General features: G+C 32.0%; 1 protein-coding gene across 3 annotated transcripts in view; it reads left to right on the plus strand.

Moving 5' to 3' along the window:
- The first annotated feature begins 15,725 nt into the window (after window positions 1-15,725).
- The window catches only part of LOC145319511 (uncharacterized), a 30,823-nt gene continuing 26,186 nt past the window's right edge, over window positions 15,726-20,362 (plus strand). For all 3 annotated transcript variants that reach the window (XM_080161682.1, XM_080161683.1, XM_080161684.1), the window contains exons 1-4: window positions 15,726-15,832; window positions 16,866-16,935; window positions 18,865-18,958; window positions 19,299-19,345. In XM_080161682.1, coding sequence (XP_080017808.1) covers window positions 15,779-15,832; window positions 16,866-16,935; window positions 18,865-18,958; window positions 19,299-19,345 — 265 coding nt within the window. In that variant the 5' untranslated portion in view covers window positions 15,726-15,778. The remainder of the gene's footprint in view (window positions 15,833-16,865; window positions 16,936-18,864; window positions 18,959-19,298; window positions 19,346-20,362) is intronic.

Raw genomic sequence — 20,362 nt, forward strand, 5'->3', positions numbered from 1 at the left:
GGTTCAGGAAAATAAAGTTTGAAACCACTCCAATAGCTATATGCAATAGGTTCAATGATAATAGAAATCTTACCGAATTCTAGCAGGGGTCGGCAGCCGAGTCAGTTCAGTTCAATGTAAGGTCCCCCTAAAGAGTTTAAAATAGGAAAGAGAAAACGTACCGAACCTAATTATAGAAAAGCTTCGCTTTTTTAAAAATAAGTACGTAATAAAAAATCTAATGTTGTTTTAGCACATCTGCACTACAGCTAGGGTATGTTAGCCTGTTGTTCAATTAAGTTATATATTTTAAATTTATGATTAAGTTTAATAGTCTGGGATCTTAAGGGATAAGATAAAGGACTATAAATTGATATACATCCCAAATGATGATAGAAAAAATTCTCATTCTGTTAATTAGCATTATTCTTTTTAGCCATGGTATTTTGATGTATCAATCTAGAAAATTACTTTCTAATTAAACTCTCTCCCATTTATAAAAACGTTTTTAAAGCAAAGATTTTTTTCTTTTTCTCAATTTCTTACTTGCAGTTTATTGGTTTTTTTCAAAAGTTGCATGCAGTCTCTAAATATATAACCTCTTATTCGTTTTCCTTGTAAAAATAGGGAGTAAGTGAGGGGACAATGGATCGAATATTTAATTTTTGGAGTCTCAGACTTTGAATACTGGCTTAAATGGAATGTGCAAGCATTTAGTAGGTTCTGACTGACTTTGGGTACTAGCTCATCATTGCCGCTAATTCGATGAGTTAGTTTTGAATATAGCAGACAGAAAAATTTGTTATGAGATGGCTGGTTTTAACAACTTTTTTTCTTCAAAAAATATCATTTCATAGATAAAAACTTTATTATGATATTTGTGTAATAAACAATCTAAGAACCCTTAAATTTAATTCTTGTATTTAGTGGCATTTTAAAATTTAGAATTATGGGGTGAACAAGTTCCATGGACGATTTTTCTAGTAATCAATTACAGAATGGTTATGCCAGTCTGGTGTACTGGTAATCTAATTTTTAAATGAATGCTTTTTTCCTAGAACTTTTTTGTTATTTTATAGTTTTCTAAAGATTATAACAATCTTTACAATTTTCTTCAATTTTCCTGGATAAATCTGGATTTCATGGCCTTTCAGCGAAAAATCTTAAATTGAATTAATTGCCCATTGTCCCCTCCCTTACTCTTTGGAGAAGAACAGTGAATTAAACTTTAAATGTTTGGACCCCTTTGCATTCAAAATTTCTGGGGGGCTTTGGACAATAGGACTGCAATATAGCTGCCTCCGTGGCTATTTTAGGAGGGTTTTTTCCAGTGTGGGGCTACATCAGCCCTCCTTCTGGGGTTTTGAAAGGAAATGGGGAAGGTTCATGACATGTCATGAACCTGCATGCTTAAATTTGCGCTTGTAAACTGACCGCTCATCAAGTAATCATACAAAAGTGGGGAGGCGTGGGGATTACATGTCATATATCACAAACGTGCAGGAGTCAAGACAAAGGGTCCCAGACCTTTCCTACATGCATATTTTAAGCTTGGATTATCATAGGATGTCACGGCTGTCCTCTGATCAGCAGTGTTTTAAACTTATGACATATACAGACGTCACAGTAGAAATGCTTTGGCCAGGAATGGGCTGAAGTCTCTTGCAGTAGTAATTGATTTATTTAATCCAAAAAATACAGTAGAACAACTAAAAAAATAATAACATAATTAGTTACATTTTAATACATTTCAATTCAATAAATGAAATAAAAAAATACTTCTTATTCACTTTAGAATAAGAAAATCAAAATTATGTTCCTGAACACTTTAATGTTGCTTGCCTATAGCTAAAAGAAAAATCTTTAGTTTGGCCTTAAAATAACACTGACTTGTAATGCAAAATGAAATATGCTGATTTTAAAAATATGTGTTTTTGTGCTTTTCCTTATTTTTCTTCTAAAAAAATAAATTGGTTTCTCTATCTCACACTATGCTTGTAGACGCAATTATTAATATTAGGGCGGGTTAAATTAGATAAAAACACTCATACCTGCTTTAAGAATTCATTAAGCACCCAATCCACTACCTATAGCATCCACATAGCACAGCACAATATATTTTGTTTCAATAATGAATTTCCTCTATCCGTTCAAAACAAAATACCCAAGCAAATTCAAAAATGATTTCCAATCAAAACAAGCACAATGCCAGTAAAACATACATACGAAAAGTCATCTTCATGATCACATGATTAATGGTTTAAAGGTGTACACATTTTGCTTTAAAATCTTCGTCTACTAGAAATTCATTTTTTGACGGATCTATGTCTGATGTAACATCTAGGGTAATATTTTTTATGAAAAAATACAATCCTTCTAGCAAAATCTTTTCTAGTTTTAATAATTCATAAATAACTTTCCTTTCATACACAGAAATGTATCATGAAAAGTTTTTAGTTGCGAATCTACTCTGTAAGCATCTTGCAATGGATTTAGACCTGTAACTCAAAAGACACCTTTTTTTGGATTTAATTCTTCTGCTGACCTTAAAAGTTACTTTAGGGGCCTACAAATCTCTATCTCTACTGGCTACCTAGCGCCAGGCCATTAAAAAATGAACAGATAACGCTAGCACGGCGGTTTTAACAATTTCTCAGCAATGTGCAGGTTTTTAGCTCTTCTACATATTTTAACTTAAACATATAAGGCCAAAGATATGATATCCAAAAAATCTTTTGTCAAAGTCTACTCTACAACTAGCGCCGGTCAGTTTTCAAAAAAATTGCTGAAAAATGTTAAAAAAAAACACAGACATCGCCAGCGCTAGGTACGATTTAAAGATAGCACAGCATACTTTTGACACAACAATCTTAATCTCATCATATAATTTTTTAAAAAGCAGAACACCTAAATTAATCTCCAACCCATTTTCGGATGCATTTGAAATTTTTGTATGAAATAACGGGATCTCACAAATGGACTTTATTAGAGGCCTGGAGCAAGGTAGCCAGTAGTGATAGAGAGATAAAATTTTGTACATATATTTGTAGGCCCCTAAAGTAACTTTTTAGGTCAGCAGACGAATTAAATTCGAAAAAGTGTATTTTGAGTAACAGGTCTAATGGATATGTATTACTATTTGGATCTTATTACAACAGAATCTTGTTCTTTAATAAAGTGAAAGGCTATTATAACGATAATTGAAGTGTTTAAAACAAGAATGACAACATCTACATATAAGTATTGAGGCAAAAAAATCATGGGCAAGGAGATTTAAAGAGTATTTGTCAAAATCAAGAATCACAAAACCTTGAGAACGTATTTTTATATTTTAAACTATTTATACTTTGTAGCATATCGACAGACAAAGTAAGTTAAATGCTGAATACTCATTGCTATGGGAAATCTTCACACACTATCTATCCATTTATCTTAAATAACAGCTGAGAAAATTTCACCCATAGAATTTCACCCACAGCGTTATGGAATGACAGACAATGTAAACTATAGAGTAGCCTTGCTACTAATAAAATTATTCCACAGGTACTTGAATGTTTTGAGGTCAAGTATTTTTTATGTAAAGTTTAAAAATAATGAAGGATTAGCAACTAGTTACATCTAGTTCTCTCTTTCTCTCTCTCTCTCTCTAAGCAGAGGGAGCGAGGTCGATAACTGATTTGATTAGGAAGTTGTAAATAAATAATATCATTTGTTGGTTTCCCGGGTTATGATTCATAAATATTTAGTTTTATTTATAACACGGAAGGGTGGTCTATAAAGCTTAGCTTTCCCAACTATATATGTATTAGTATTAGTGTATTCTTATATAATAGTAACAGGATATGTTTCTGTCTGTCTGTCTGTACCTAAGGATCTCTGTAACCGCTGAACCGATATGATTCTCTTTTGCAGTGTAGCTTCTCATAGGCCCTGAGGAAATGTATTTTAAGAGAGGTTACCACCACCCTCCAAATAGAAAAATGTCCACTCCCCTCAAAAATAAAGGGGGGGGGGGGTCGACTTCCCCCATCCTCACCTCGAGGGCCCCTGAGGAACAAGTATATTGTGTTAATGTAAAAAAAATTAAAAGAAATATTGATTGTTTGCCCATGATTGGACGAAGCCTAAAGACTAGAGGCTATGTCATGAGTAAACTCTATTGCATTCAGTATTAAAACTTCTAGCTTTTATATTTTTCTGAATTTTTTTTTGGAAATATGTTTACTTGTTGAATATTTTATTAATGATATGCAACGTTGATAAAGGGTAATTAATAATTAGTTTTTAGGCCCGTGTACTTTTATTTTTTTTATAAGCGGGGCCACTCTATAAGTTTACTGCATTTTGGTGTGCTTGACTTCAGACATGCCTAGCATAACCGCATATGTTTTCTCTGTTTTACTATAAAAACAATATTGTTACTTGCTAGCCTACTAGAGGTTAAGTACTGTAGAGGTTTAGAATACCCGCAGGGGCTAGGTGTAGTAAGTGGACGGAATCCACGTGTGGCCAAAATGCTAATGGAACGAACCTCAGTTGTGATTTTTTGCTTTTAATCAAATTAGCGGTATGCTCCAACATCCCAAAAAGCGAAGCTCTGCAATCAAACGAATATGAACACATGTATCAGTGTCAGAACTTAATGAGGTAACTAATAATTTATTAGCCTAAACAAAATTGTTAAAATGTGAAATTGTTGTAAAATTGCTTAAATAAAGAATATTGTTTAAGAACATACTTACATTCTAGGCCTTGATTATAGAGATACTTAGCTTATAATAATGTACCTTGCTGTTAAGGGAATCATTATTTCAAACACAGATTATAAGCATAAAAAAATATGATACAAAAGTTGTTGACTAAAATGTTAAAAAAATGGGGTATAGTCCTTTCCACGACATCCCTCCATAAGGAGCGATTCTTCGTATTTTTCACAGTAGCTTTTCTCCTATTTCTAGCCCCTGCGGGGGGCTCTAACCCTGCGGGGCCAATTACCTAACCCTGTGGGGCAATCACCTAACACAATATAACCTAACCTAACCTAAAATAACCTATAAAAAGCCATTTTAAAAATACGAAGAATCGCTCCTTATGGAGGGATGTCGTGAAAAGGACTATACCCAAAAAATGTTTAATATGACAACTTGATTTATCGCAGTTTTATCATATTTTGTTTTTACTGTCTTCTTTAATATGTTTTTATGTCCTTACTGCTTTTGTAATTAATCGTTCTTGGTTATAATTGGAGATGGATCAAAGATAGTCTTTGTTTGTGGACTTTCTCTATAGTACATATGAATAAATATAAATTTAGGGGTTTAGTAAAAGTACAAGCTCCTGTTTTGTTTAATCAAAAGTGATCCGCTGATTTTATTATTTTTTTTTATAGGTAGGATGTAAACAAGTATAACAGCATCAATAAGTAGCGAATCCTATTATATAAGAGTAACAAGATGTATGTCTGTGTGTAGAAAAGGATCTTGCTAACCAACAAAACAATATGGTTCTCCTTTACAGAGAAGTTCCTTATAGGTCCAGATAAGATTTATGACTTTTTAGGGGGAGGTACCTCAACACTTCCAAGACCCCCCCACCCCTTCTAAACCCTTCCACCAGTTGTCTCTAGAGGCCTCTAGAGCCGAAACCCTTGTTAAAATATTAACCAAAGCTGAAGAAAAGGCCGAACAAAGTACTTTATAGAGTAGATGCTCATTAACGGAAAAAAAGTTTATTTACTTAGCGGTCAGGGTAATTGTCACATATAATTTAAATCTACATATATGATATAAATATGATATATATATGATATGATATGATATGATATAAATAACAGCTGAGTAAATGAAACGTAGCGACGGCATTGTGAGTCGTGAGTAGCTTTGCTACTTTAAAAAACAAGATTGATTTATTAAGAATTATACAGTGCTATGGAAAACAGTTAAAATAATTAGGGAAAATAAAACCAAAATTACATGGAAGTACATTTAAAAACTATGTAACGCAACAATAAAAAGCCATTGGCATTTTTTTAATAAAAAAAAGGTTAGACGATGACAACAAAAAATAATGTATTGACATATTTTTTTTGTGAATAATTAGACTTACATCTGTTAAAAGTGCATCTTCCCCTGCACTGCAAGTGTCAACAAATCACTGTGTGCAAAATCCTGTGCACACCCTCCCCCCTCCCCTTCACAGGTCTCGTATATGTCTATTCGTCCGTAACTCTTTGCAATGGACAAATATAAGTTTGTATGACAGTGAATACAGGGGTAGGACCATTGAAAATTAATATAACCCCTCTTAATTCTAGTTTCTAAAATTTTGCCCTTGAGAGGGGGGGGGGGATAGTTGTAGATTAATTTTACCAATAAGATTTATTGGATGTTACACCAAGATTGTCAACTCCACCCTACCCCCCCCCCCCTCCACCCTCCCCGATCGATATAGGGTTGAAAGAAGGTATAAGGGAAGAGGAGACATTGAACTGTAGATTTATTTTGATTATTAAAGCTTGATTGGGTTGTACAAACTAGCAAAATCCAAAAAACTTTTATTGGCGTATCCCTTAATACTTTGAACCCTGAAAACTGTTACATTTTTGTGGTTGTGTTCCATCACATCTGCTTACCTTTCATAACAGCAAAAAAAAAACCCGGCCGTATCAAATACTAGAGGCGGCGTTCTAAAATTATCCCGCTATTGGCTAGATTGAATATTAATCTTTTTCTTCCCATGGCCTATCCCTGAATATTAATCTTTTTCTTCCATTGTCCAATCCCTGAATATCAACCCAACTACAAACTTCCCTTTCCTTCCGTCTTTTTTAAATTTCATTATTCTTATTTAAAACCGTATTTAAAATTTTGTCTCTCTTTCTTTAAAATATTTTAGGATCCTAGTATTTTTTGTATCAAATTATCGTCCTAAAAGGGTTAAAATGTTTAGCTAAATGTTAAATTTTAGTTTAATTTTTGAAAACATTATGGACGCATCACTAGTATCAAATCATTTTAAAACTAAGTTTTCTTTGATTTACTATTTTATAAATTTAAATTTTCGATTTCATGAATAGAAATCTAATACTTTAATATAATTCAAATAGCAACATGAAATTAAAAAAATAAATTTATTCCTTATAGAGTAAAATAATGGGTCTTATTGTTCTGGTCAATGAGAGTTTATTATGGATTATTGGAGCACTATGAGTATTAAACACTCTACTATTGGAAGATTTGAGCTCATTTATAGACGTTTATTTCCCATATAGATCTGTCATGGATCTTGATGCAATAAAGCAAGCCGTTTTATAAAAAATCTGTCAAAAATAATTCATAAGGTAAAAAACAGAAAAAGTAATCGCTCATATAGGTATAGAATGATAAGAAACCTGATAATACATATAACACAAAGTTGAAAGTATAATACAAAGTAGTAAAGTTTTTTGGTCTAAAGCTTAAGTCTCGTAAAATACTGGTCCGAATTGGATTCATTATTTAGTAAAGCTTTATAAATGTCTTGGGGTGGTTTTAGGTTATTTTTAAGACATATACCACCCTCCAACAGAGAAAAAAGTCTCTCTTTACAAGATTAAGATCTTACTGTATTGATACAGCTGTGTTTTTTAGGAATTAAATACATTAGGTAGTCCCTTGAATGGTTTTAAGCTTTTTTTCTGGATGGCTTATTTTCTTACAGAAATATATTTTTTACACCTTTATTTCATTTCTACTAATAATGCAAATATTTTTAAAAAAATCAATGATTGTTGGGGGTTTATCAGAACCCCTATTTGACGAAGCAACTTATAAAGAACGAAATAAGCGGAAATGAAGTATAACCCTTGTGGTTGCAAGCCATGCCCGTGCTGATTTCGCGCCAATTTCACTTATTTTTTTACATATAGTACAAATCTATTATACAAAGTAGTAATTAGATGTCTGTCTGTACATCCGTATGATGAATCTCAGGACTAAGGATCTTTTTTTGGAGAGAAGGTTTTCATATCAATCTTATTTTTTGGTTTTCCCCAAAATCATTCGAAATATAAACCTTGTTAAAGATTTTTTGGGGGGAGGAGGGCGGAGAAAATGTCTATATTCCCCCCCCCCCCCCAAAAAAAAATTTGGGGGGGGAAGGTGTATTAAATGGGGGTGTTGATTTTCCTGCCCCCTATCAGGTGTTCTTTATGCATAAAACTTAAGTGATATACATACATACATATGTACACAAACAAAGCTTCTCAATAAAACTTTTGTATTTTTCGTCCAACCACTTATGAGATCTTACTGGTAAGACACATATACAATCCAGCTTCATAGGAATACATACTCTTATAGATTAATTAATGCTTTTTTTGATACTAACTACTTCGCCCCTAGCCTCTAGGGGAGGATGAGGTATGCCAGTGAACAGCTTAAAACAACCAAACGATATCTACAAAGCTTACCTGAAAAGTACAACCAATTGGACCAGAAATTTCCAATATCTTAATCTAAAGACAAAAAAAACCTTACTGCTTTACATTATAAGATTAAGCAATAATTTGTCAACTCCGTGCAATTTTTTAACATTTTTATCGATTTCTCACTACCATACTTTTACATTAGAGTTAGATTGGACTAATCAACAACAATATTTTCTTTTTTTTACTCATCATTTGAGCAAAGTCTCTATGCAGTCTTCTGACCCCTTAGCAAAAACAAGTACTGTATACATTTTCCACAAACACACAAACATGCAATATTAAAATACTTAACTAGTCAATAATAATATTAGTGTGCCATAACTTTACTAGTGGCTGCGCCACTGGTATATATTTGAAGACGAAGTTATGGGCAGAACTAAAGCTTAAAACTATACCAAAATAGACCTATGTAAAGCTTCTCTAAAACGGACACTCAATCAGTTAAGTAGTTATGGATATCTTAAGCTACAGACAAAAAAAAATCACATTGTGTCATCATGGGATATAAATTTATAAAACAATTTAAATTTTATCTTTTCCTCTTTATTTTAAGAAGCGAAGCAACTATATAATTCGAAATGTCCGTCCGTCTATCTGTCCATCAGAGACAGAAAGGGGAAAATGTGATTTTTTTTCGGCTCCTATAAAAGATAGGGAGCTGAAATTTTTAGGCATTAAATAAGTTAACAATTTACATATTCTCACAAAGTTTCATTAAGATTTTCTTATTGATTGAGGTGCTAGATCGATTCCTAGATTTTCACGTTATAAATCTTACAAGGTTTTTTGATTCTTTAGTCTAATGTTTTTTTTTGAAACTGCTTTACAGTTCATTTTTCAGGATATCCATCCATAATTTTTAAGCTTCGCTACTTATGGATGTTGTCATTCTTGTTTTACTTTTTTTCTCTTTCTCCATTCTATTACACTTTTAATGGTTGGCTGTTTAGGTTGCATATGATTTCAAAATACTTCTCTATTATAAGACTTTTATTGGACTTCATTGGTCCTTTTTTTTAAACAAAAATAAAATATTATACATTCCAAATTGGAGAAAGCCCAATCTTTCCAGCTTTTGTATAATTTTTGAGGAGTACGATTCCTTTGACGTCATATAAAAAGGGAAGGGGGGAAGAAAATCTCTTCCCTTTTCTCCCATCTCTTTTGAAGACATTTTCTTCCCCCCCTTCCCTTTTTCTTTCCCGAAACGTATATGACGCAACTGAAATCGTACTCCTCAAAAGTAATACAAAAGCGGGAAAGATTGGGCTTTCTCTTCAAATTGTTGCTGCGATAATATTGTACAAATTAGTTGTGTTTTTCAAAATGCTGTTCCGACTTTTTTTGGTAATTGAATTTGTCATTATACAATTTTCTATATCGGAGAAAGTTGTAGCGCTGGCACTCTGTTAAAGCTCTGTTAGACGAACGTACTTTTGTCAGTAATGAAAAAAGGGGTAATAGGGTGTGTGCATTGAGGCTTGCTTGGAGGGAAGGTTAATGAGTAGTAACAACCATTTGAAAAAAAGGGGGGGGGGAGTGGTGAAATTAGAGAGTAACAACCATATGAAATTGTAGGTAGGGAGGGGGGGGGGGTGTAAGGTTAGAGAGTAACATCCATATGAAACTGGTTAATGTCGGAAATAAAGTTTTACTCCGGCAGACCTAGTACAAAAAGGCTTGCTAAGTACAAAACAATTTTTCATCATATTTTGTAATTTCTATTTTTTAGCTTTAGCTGAACAAGTACCATAATTTTCATTTATAATTTAGTAATATTAACCCCAAAAAGGATATGTTTGGAGGAAATGGGGAGTGAAAGCCACTTTCCTGGGTTTTTTTTCTTGTCTCATTATGACTGTTTAAAAGATGCAATCATAATCCTGGCGTCCGCAGGTTGCCAGCAAACCCTGCGGGATCATTTAAACAATTTTAGAACTTGAACTTTTAATAAAGTTGTTAATTTAAAATCTAAAAAATATCTTTCTATCAAAATAATAGTATTAAGCTAAATATCTCCTAAACAGTATATCCGATAATAGACTAGACAATACGGGAATAGAATTTTCCATAAAATTTATTATAACATTTTTTTAATAGTCTAAGGACTATTAAAAATACTTAAATCGATAAATTTACTCTTTTTTTAACCATGCGTACTAGCTTTTGACTCATTTATAAATGGAATAAAATATGTATCCTCAGTTTGACGCTTTACGGACTCGGATGCGAACCAGCGGCTACCGTGCTCCATTATGGTTGCCTAGTTAGTTTGATATGAGAGTGAATTTATCTAAAAATAAATAGAAAGCAGATTTTACTACTTCTTTCTCTGGTTATAGATCTTTAATTCTTTGTTTAGTCTACAATATCTAGATATTTAAATATCATCAAACTATTGGTATCAACTCCAAAGGTGGCGCGTACAGCTATTTACCAGGGGGTGCTAAAAAGGGAAGGAAGGCATTTTAGTTTCAATTTTAAGGGGGCACTGCACAACCCCTTACCGAACTCTAAACTCAGTTATTTTTCATAGTCGTAAAAAATGAGTCATGCTTTAAGACTTCGCATTATTAAATTCAATTATTTAGGTTAATTTGTTATATAAAAGAAACGTTTTTTTACGGTAAAAAAATGATAAATATCAGCTGAATGAAAACCAGTTCTCAGACATACTGAAAAATCATATACATCATATTACAGACAATTTCCCACACATATTAGAAGAAACAAAACTGGTTTTCATATCCGCGGAAAGCTGTCTTTATGATGGGATAAATAAAGTTATATCTCTTTTATTTTAAGCAATAATATCAACGTTGATTTGAATGGCATGTCAAGAATATATGTCAGAAATGACAACTTTTGTTTAATGCCATATAGTCGATATAAACCAATGGAATAGCATATAAGTAGAATGTTACCAGTTTTGACAGGGAGTACTTTCTTTCACTAGATTGTCCTGCAATGTTTAAAGAAACTCAAAAGAATAAAAACCTTTGTCTGAATGCTCTCTTTAGAAAGCATTATATATAAATGCTGGTTAGGAGTGGGCCATACCCTCCGCCCAATTATTTAATCGAAAAGCATTCAAAAGTAAACAAAAAATATTTGGAGGATTTTTTGATGATAGAGTATAAGGAAAGTTATGTAGTTTGTGCTGTATTAATATTTGCAGAGCTAATAAATTTGTCATTAAAATAATAAGACCATATGCGGTAGTGATATTTTACCGCATAAAAGTACTATAGAGTATCAGTAGGCCAATCAAATAACTTTGCTTAGTACATAATATAACTATTTCATGTCACCATCTATGATAAGCACTTAACATGAAATACGATATTTTACAATGAATTAGTGAAGGAATGAGTAATAGTAATTATGTGCAATATAAATTACATATTAATGCAAAAGTATAGATTCTTAGAAGAACCTTTTAAATTTGTTAAAATATCCTTTTTATTGCAATATCCCATAAACTGAATAATGGATCACTAATGCCCCTCCTCTCATCCTTCAATCTTATAACAGGCAACAAGCATTTTTTTTTGGGGGGGGGGGAGTTAAATATTTAAATCCTACGGGCGTTAACTAGGAAACCCAACCTAAACTCACTGCCAAACATGTCTCCAATTCTTGCAAAACCGTTGTAATAATTTTTTTTTTTAATGCTTCGGCACACTCCCTTGCCCATTAATAATTATAAATTAAGCATCAAGAAATAGGGAGGGGTTTAGGTGGTCCACTAACACAGTTAGGTACATCAATATAAAACTGTGTATTAAGATAGCTTATAAGTCAAGTGCTCTAGTATACACGGTTAGTTACTTGAATATAAAACTGTGTATTGGTAGAGCTAATGAGTCAAATGCACTAGTAAACACAGTTAGGTACATCAATATTAAACTGTGTATTGGTAGAGCTAAAAAGTCAAGTGCACTAGTATACACAGTTAGGTTCATGAATATGAAACAGTGTATGTGGAAAACTAGTGAGTCAAGTGCACTTGTACACAGTTAGGTACATCAATATAAAACTGTGCATTAAGAGAGCTAATAAGTCAAGTGCACCAATATACACAGCTAGGTAAATCAATACAAAATTGTGTATTGGGTTAGATAATGTGTCAAGTGAGCCATTATATATAGTTAGGTGCATAAATATATAACTGTGTATTGGGAGAGCTAATTCGCCTAAAGCTCCAATTTATAAACGGACATAGAATAACCTAAGCTTTATAGAAAACGTTTTACTTATTAAAAATCAACATTTATACAAGATAAACTACAGTAGTTTTATCAATACACAAAAATCCATACGTGTGCCTAACCCGGGATAGAAACCATTATACTGTCACTCTGTCAGACGAACACGGACACAAACTTTTTCTACTCAGTATTGAGAAATCTGCCCACATAGACATATGCTTTACATCGCATTATATAATCCATTTTTATATATTTTACCCAGCCTACAATAGCCACCTTGACTTAAATAAATTAAATAAAGATAAGATTCTTTAAAACCCTTCCATAACCTATATACAGCTTCTGAAATAGAGAACCCAATCGGTACAGTGGCTAGCGAGATCAGTTACAAAATACGTGATTCATGTATAATAATTCTCTGTTATTGTAAGTGATTGAAAAGGCCATTCAGTTAAAAAACACATCTCTATTCAATTCCAACAAGGATGATTGAGTTGATTATGGTGAAGCAATTAATTAATTTATAAAAAAATAAAAATTATTAGTTATTAACTCAACAATTTTAATCAATTATTACTCTTAGTCATTTAGGAACTTTCCAACAAAGTGCCTAGCGAGCAATGTACCCCCTACTTCTTATTTTGAAATAAATTGAAAGTAAGGGGGTATAGGGGTGATTATCCCCCCCCCCCTTCAAAAAAAAAGTTTGAATTTTTACCTTCCAAATGAAAAAGCTTGGAAGCATTATTTTTTACGATTTTAAGCCATTGTCTGTATCTAACTACTAAATTTAATTTTTCTTACTACTGCAGACAGACAGACAGACACATGGGTAATTGCAAACCATTTTCACTTCTTGTAAACAGAGCTTTACAAAATACCTAATTTGCTTGATTGAATTTAAAATGGTGCTTTTGAAATATTTTCAAATTAAAGTTATTTGAGTCTAAATTTCAAAATGATTTTTAAAAGTACAACAACGCTAGAATTAGGATATGTTCGTATGTAAGTGTTTCTTATACAATGATACAACTTTGACTTTCTAAAACTGTTATTTGCCACTAAAATGAGCAAATCGTATCTCTCCATATCAATTATACAGGATTAGAATTCTGAATTTCTTATTTTGCCGCTAAAATAAACTAATTTCTTTGTAAAATAAAAGAGATGTCTTTATAGAAATCCGAAAATCCGTCAATTTAATCCTTTTAAAATGTTAAATGATGTTTGCTTTTTGTATATTGTGCTGATAATGAAAAATGTTTTCACGTATTCATTCGAATCCTGTGGATAGGAACCGGTTCTCATCCACACGAAAAAACTAAGTCTAGCATCGTATTATATCCAACTTTCCACGAATATAAAAATGTACAATCATAAGATTAAAACCAGTTTTTTAGCCCTGAGGTGGAAAGCCGTTTATAATACGATGCGAGAAATAACTATTCCTAGATTTCAACATTAATTTTAGGGTGGTAATTTTTGCTCTTGATTATTATCTCATCAGACAAAGACCTTTATCTACCAACCATATGAATTCCATCTTTTATAACAAAGACAGCTATATAGCGAAAATCTAAAGGAAATGCAATTTTTTTTACATTTTTTCTGAAATGTCTTTTTATCATAGTGACTTTTTTAGTAACAAGGCAGCTTTAAAACTTTATAAATTTTATATATAAAAAAAATTTCACATCATACAATACAAATGTCGAAACCCATAGAAGCTAGGGGCGATGTCAATAGCGTCAAAGTATTGGACTATAAAGTTTCGTGATTTGATGGTGGAGGTTGGGCAATAATTTCACAAAGCTATTGAATAATTAATTAATATATTTTTTTCGATAACACATTAGTAATAGTTTGCCTCTGTACAATTATGCCTATAAGCAGCGTAACAAAAACGTTTCTTTGTTTAATTTAAAAATATATTTTTGCCCTTTTCCTGGATGGTGATATTAAAAAATTTCAATTTCCACTTTTTGTAATATCCATATTTAAAAAGTCAGTTACACACAGAAAATGAGATAGAAAAATGGGGTGGGGGATGTTAGCGTTCCTCCCCCCCCACCCTGATGTAATATATAAGTCGGACGATTTTCGGACACACTCTTGTTCTTTTGTTAAGCGTAGCTTCGCTATTAAAAAGGATATTACAATTAACATTGATAACATAATTATATTTTTTTATATATCATTTTAGTTCTAATTTCAATATGGAGCATTGTTGAGTGAGTTGATAAGCTTATCAGTAGCACAGCTACTCTGTAAGCGAAAGCGTACATCAGTCCGTCTGTCTTACGGAATCGGCACTATTACATAAAAAGGAGTAGGGTCGTATATAAGGTCAGGTTAGGTGAGATATTGGGTACTAGGTAGCTCCACATGGTTAAGACACAACACATATAGGCTTGCAGTGCATGGGTTGGGATATATCGTGATTTATTGACTAAATTTACAATAAAATTTTACATCTATTTATAATAAATAAGCCTGCAAAAGTATTTTTATCTTGTTATTGTTGCGAAACTTGTGAACATCATTATCCTTGTTCATTTATTAGTCATTTCCGCCGTTCGAGCTTTGTCATAAATTAAACATCAAAATGTATAAAGCATTTTAAAAGTACAAATATACATATATTAAGTATTAATGAATTTGTTTTTGGACAGGTGGCCTTTCCATTTAGTGCTTTCTGATAACGGAAGTGTAATGGACATTGGGAGGGGAGGAAAGGGTGATACCCCCCCCCCTCCCTTTTTTTATTTCTCCCAAAAAATCTTAATTTCTGTTTCTTTTTTTCATAGGACATAAACCAGTTTGAAACCATGAGTAAAATCAATGTCTCGCATTGGTATATTCAAATCATAAACAACAAGACATATAAAAACGACAAAAATGATATTCTTGTTTTTTTTAAGTCGTCTATGATCAAGGAAAAATTGACTTTATCATTTTGTATTAATTTTTTTAAAAAATTCTAAAAAAACTCTTTTTTAGAATTGTTTAAATACACCAATTACTAATAAAACATAATATCTGTTTAAAATAGTTTTTTAATTAATTATTTTTCTAGACTATGTTATGACAAACAGTAAAAAGTGACAATTGACTTGAAAAAATGGCACTAGAAGGAGCAGCTAAGGAATTTTTCATAGAACCAAATTGGAACAGGGTTGGTATATTTTTTAGTCATGCAATGTTTTGATCAGTAAAGCTTATAAATGACTTTTAAAAGTACTATTCGTCAATTATACAGCGTATTTTTATTAAAAACTTGTTTTATTGATAGATTTTAATTAATTTTTATAAAAATATGGTGTTTTCACTTAAAGTGCCTTATTGAGCACAGAAGGTTATGCTATTATGAGTACTGGGTAGCCCCTCAGGGTAAGAGTAAAGTAGGTTTAAGATAGGCCTCGCAGTTTTTAGCCCCCCCCCCCGCCCCACAACCCCTTATCATTTCAAAAACAAGAGGTAAAGGGTTTTTAGTGCTTGATAAAATTAGACACCTTAATGGATAAAATCCTATTAATTAGATTCTTAATATCTTTTCTCGTATTCATTCGAATCCGGTGGATAGGAACCGGTTCTCATCCATACGAAAAAACTATGTCTAGCATCGTATTATATCCAGCTTTCTACGAATATAGAAATGTACAATCATAAGATTAAAACTAGCGAGAAATAACTATTCTCGCGAGAAATAACTATTCTCGTATTCATTTGAATCCGGTGGATAGGAACCGGTTCTCATCCATACGAAAAAACTATGTCTAGCATCGTATTATATCCAGCTTTCTACTAATATCTATATCCGCGGAAAGCCGTTTATAATACGATGCGAGAAATAACTATTCTTGGCTTCTAAGTGTGAATTTAATGTTAAATATTAATTTTTGCATCACAATTTAAACAGAATTTAGCACTACTTATTATCGAATAAATTTGAAAAAACAAAGATGATAACATCCATTAAAGCAAAGCTGAACAAATCAGATAATCAGATACACTAATATTAACAAATGCAAATTTGAAAGAGCTTAAATTGATTATATAGGTAAATAATTATAGAATATATAATTCACCAGCATGAAACAAAACAAATCATGAAGACGTTTTTGAAATGTAGGATATACTTAAAAACAAACACGCTTACTTAAAAAAATCTTACCATTCTACATATATCTAACATTTTTCTTTTTAAGGTTTTCAAGAATACTTTTGATGTTATTAAGGAGTATCTTCAGAAGGCCCTGATTGCCATTGCAACTATAGGTAAAAAAAAAGAAGATGAAGATGCTTATTTTTTGAGATACAAGGATAATTTTGTCGTCTACAGCGCAGCCTCTGTAATATTTATGAGTATTAAATGGGCATTTAATAGTAATATAGTAATATAATATAAAAAGATTTCCTGTAGATTGTAGATTGCAAAGTGACTTTATTATAACCCCCTCGAATCCCCCCCCCCCCTTCCATCAACAAAAAACTCTGAAACCCATATTTTTTTTAGCTTTACAAAATATCATGAACGTTGACATTTCACAATTCATTTACCAAAATATGGGTCACAATCCCCCCAATAAAAAAATAGGTGTGAGATAATTACCCCAACCCCTTTTGCAAATTTTGCATACCCTACAACTTGTGACGTATAGACAGTTAAAATTAGCACTAAACGAATACACTGTTTAAGATGTAAATGTTTATTGTATAAAAAGTGCAAATAAACAACAAATTATTAGTTTGAGAGCGTATAGAGCGACAATGTTTGCCATATGGTATACGATTGCAATATAACAAAACAGTTCGTGCAAACAATATTTACATTAAAAAGAACATTATATTCTAATTTAGTAATAATGATCAAACAAACAATCGTTACGGAAACACATCTTGGAAGACTTTCTATTACGCGAACTTACTGACATTTCTTAGTTATAGATTAGCTGCCCTGGGTGTTTTTCGAATTTTCTACAGTAAGACCCACGAAAAAGTATCTTTTAGGGTTTACAGCCTTAATTTTTAAGGACAAAGTTTCTAAAATGCTCTTGACAACATGTAAGAATAATAATAATATACAAAGAATAACAAAATTACTTTTAATTTATTTTTTATTCCACAAAAAAATATCAATATTATTATTTAATGACAAAAATACTTCTGAATGAAATGATTATTTGCAAATTTAAGGCTATTTTCTTACCCTTTTCAACCAAAAGAATTAATTATGATAGTTACTCTGCCCATTTTTTGACATGTCAATAAAATAGAATTTAGTTCAATTTGCATTTTGGAATAAAAAATCCTCTTGTTGAAATTTAGTTTTCTTTATATTTTTTTGTTATTAAAGGTAAAATTATGAAACAAAAACAATTCTATTGCTATATTCATAACTAGTGGCTACGCCCCTAGAAGCCTCTAGGGGCACTGGTAGAAAAGAGAAAAGTCGATCTCATTCCATTTTAATTTTGAGTTTCAAAAGAGTTAAAAAAATATTTTGGGGAGGGGGAAGGGGGTGAAGACACCACATCCAAAAATAGTTTAAAACCTTTCCAGGACCTATAAGAAGCTTCACTGTAAAGGAGAACGATATCGGTTCAGAAGTTAGCGAGATCCTTCTGGACATACAAAAAACGCTTACTACTTTATATAATAGGATAATAGGATTATTCATTTGGTTGTTTTATCTAAAACAATTTTGCCTGATAAGTAAGTTTTTTAAAAATATTATTAACCTAAATAGACTCAAAAAATTTGTGAAAAAAAATGCTTTTAATTTAAAACCTAAGTTTATTACACTTTTGTATAAAGATTCTGCTAGTAACAAAAAATAACATGATTTCTACCTTAACTTTGTTAAAAAGTCGTTTCATATAAAAAAATACTTTTTGCTCAGTCACTTTTTCAAAACTTAGGCTCTAAATATCTCCGTTGTTAATGTAGTTAAAGTTAAAAAAATTATATATTCTTGAGTGAAAATTTATAGAGAACAAGGACATATGCTACTTTTGATGATACATTAAGAAATAAAGGCTGTAAACCCGAAAAGATAACTTTACGTGGGTCTTATTGTAAATTTATAATTTTCTCTTGTTTACTTTCTATTTCCTTTTGTATCTAGCTCTCTAAATGTTGACCGTATACCGTATACAATCTCAAAAAGCTTCGCCAGTATTGGACGCAAACGGTCTTTGTTTTTAGATATTGCCGTTCGAATCGGAGCTAATCTGCAAGCTGGAGACATACTCTGTATTGTTATTGATGTTTATGATCCAAACCTAAATGCAACACAAAGGCAAGCGGAACATTTTAAACACAAAATTTAAATTCAGTTTTTTGCTCACCCTTTAGGAATTTTCCACCTTATACAAACAATGAAATTAATTCGAAAAAATCAAGAAACCTCTATGTGATTTTTAGCTGTCATTGGGGGGTGGGGACCTTTCTATCTGTCCCCCAAATATTATTTTATATTTATTTCGCTTGTTGGCTATACCTTATTTCTGGGATTTTTCGCCCAGACTTACTCTACACTTGCAATAATCTACAGCCGCAGCTAGGCGTCCTGAAATGCAATATAAATACAGCCGTCAGAAGCTGCAGATTTGTTGATGTTTAAAATGTGGTGACTATAGAGAATGGCTGAGGAATAGTAATATTGCTACAGATCCATTCAATCTTGAGGAATATTATTTCAATCATATTTTCTTCTTGTAAACAGACATGTCTTAGGGACCTGTGTAAGTAACATTTCAATGTCCCTTCCCTCCTTGATAACTCAGCAAATAATTCATCAACAGGGAGGAAGGAGACAATTGACTTTAATTACACAGGTTCCAAAAATTTTATAAACATAATCTTTAATTTGTTTGCTTGTTTGGGTTGTTAAAAATTTAATATGGTTGTACAATCTTTCAGTATCCAAATTTTACCTCAAATTATACCAAAGATGGGAAATTTAATTTGTCTTGATATGTGGTTTCCATTGTCTTATCCCTAAATATCGCGAATAATTCATGGAAGCGGTTATTTAATAAAAATATTTAGGTTTGAGGGAGGAAGAAATCATGTGATTCTTGTTGCTTTAATAATAATTCAGAATGATTAATTTTGTTAAATATTTATATATCAAATATATTCCAACCAGTGCAATTTTGATCTCTAGAAATTTACCAGGGCTAGGCATCTGTAGCTATTCGTCCAAACTTGCTAATCCGCCGCAAAAAGCTTAATAATCCGCTAAAGTGCTATCTGTAGCCGCAGCAGCTGCAGAGCCTATCCTAATCTATCCGCATACAAACCACAATACAAATTTGCGGCTGCCGAACTTTAAAATTTACCACCAACTAAACCAATGCATTGCATTGTAAAAAATCCGTCACATTTGATTTGCTTTCCAACATACACGAAAGTGCCAGCAAAGCATTACCCCCACCCTCTTCACCCTGAATCTTATTTAGATTTATTTAATATGCGTTATTGTGATGACTATTTCAGGTTATATTAGATCAGTAAGGATTAGGAGAACCCCACAGGGGTAATAAACAAGTTTTTATTTTTTGATCTTTATATTTTAAAATAAGGGGAGGGGGTATATGTGTAATCAGCTCTTGGTTATAGGAAGTATACCGACTACAGTTTCAACTCATTGGTACTTTGCTGTACAATAAGAAAATTAGAAAAATTAAGTTATCAACTT

This window comes from Acartia tonsa, chromosome 5 (genome assembly GCF_053477335.1).
Source record: "Acartia tonsa isolate MP-2025a chromosome 5, ASM5347733v1, whole genome shotgun sequence".
NCBI lineage: Eukaryota > Metazoa > Arthropoda > Copepoda > Calanoida > Acartiidae > Acartia > Acartia tonsa.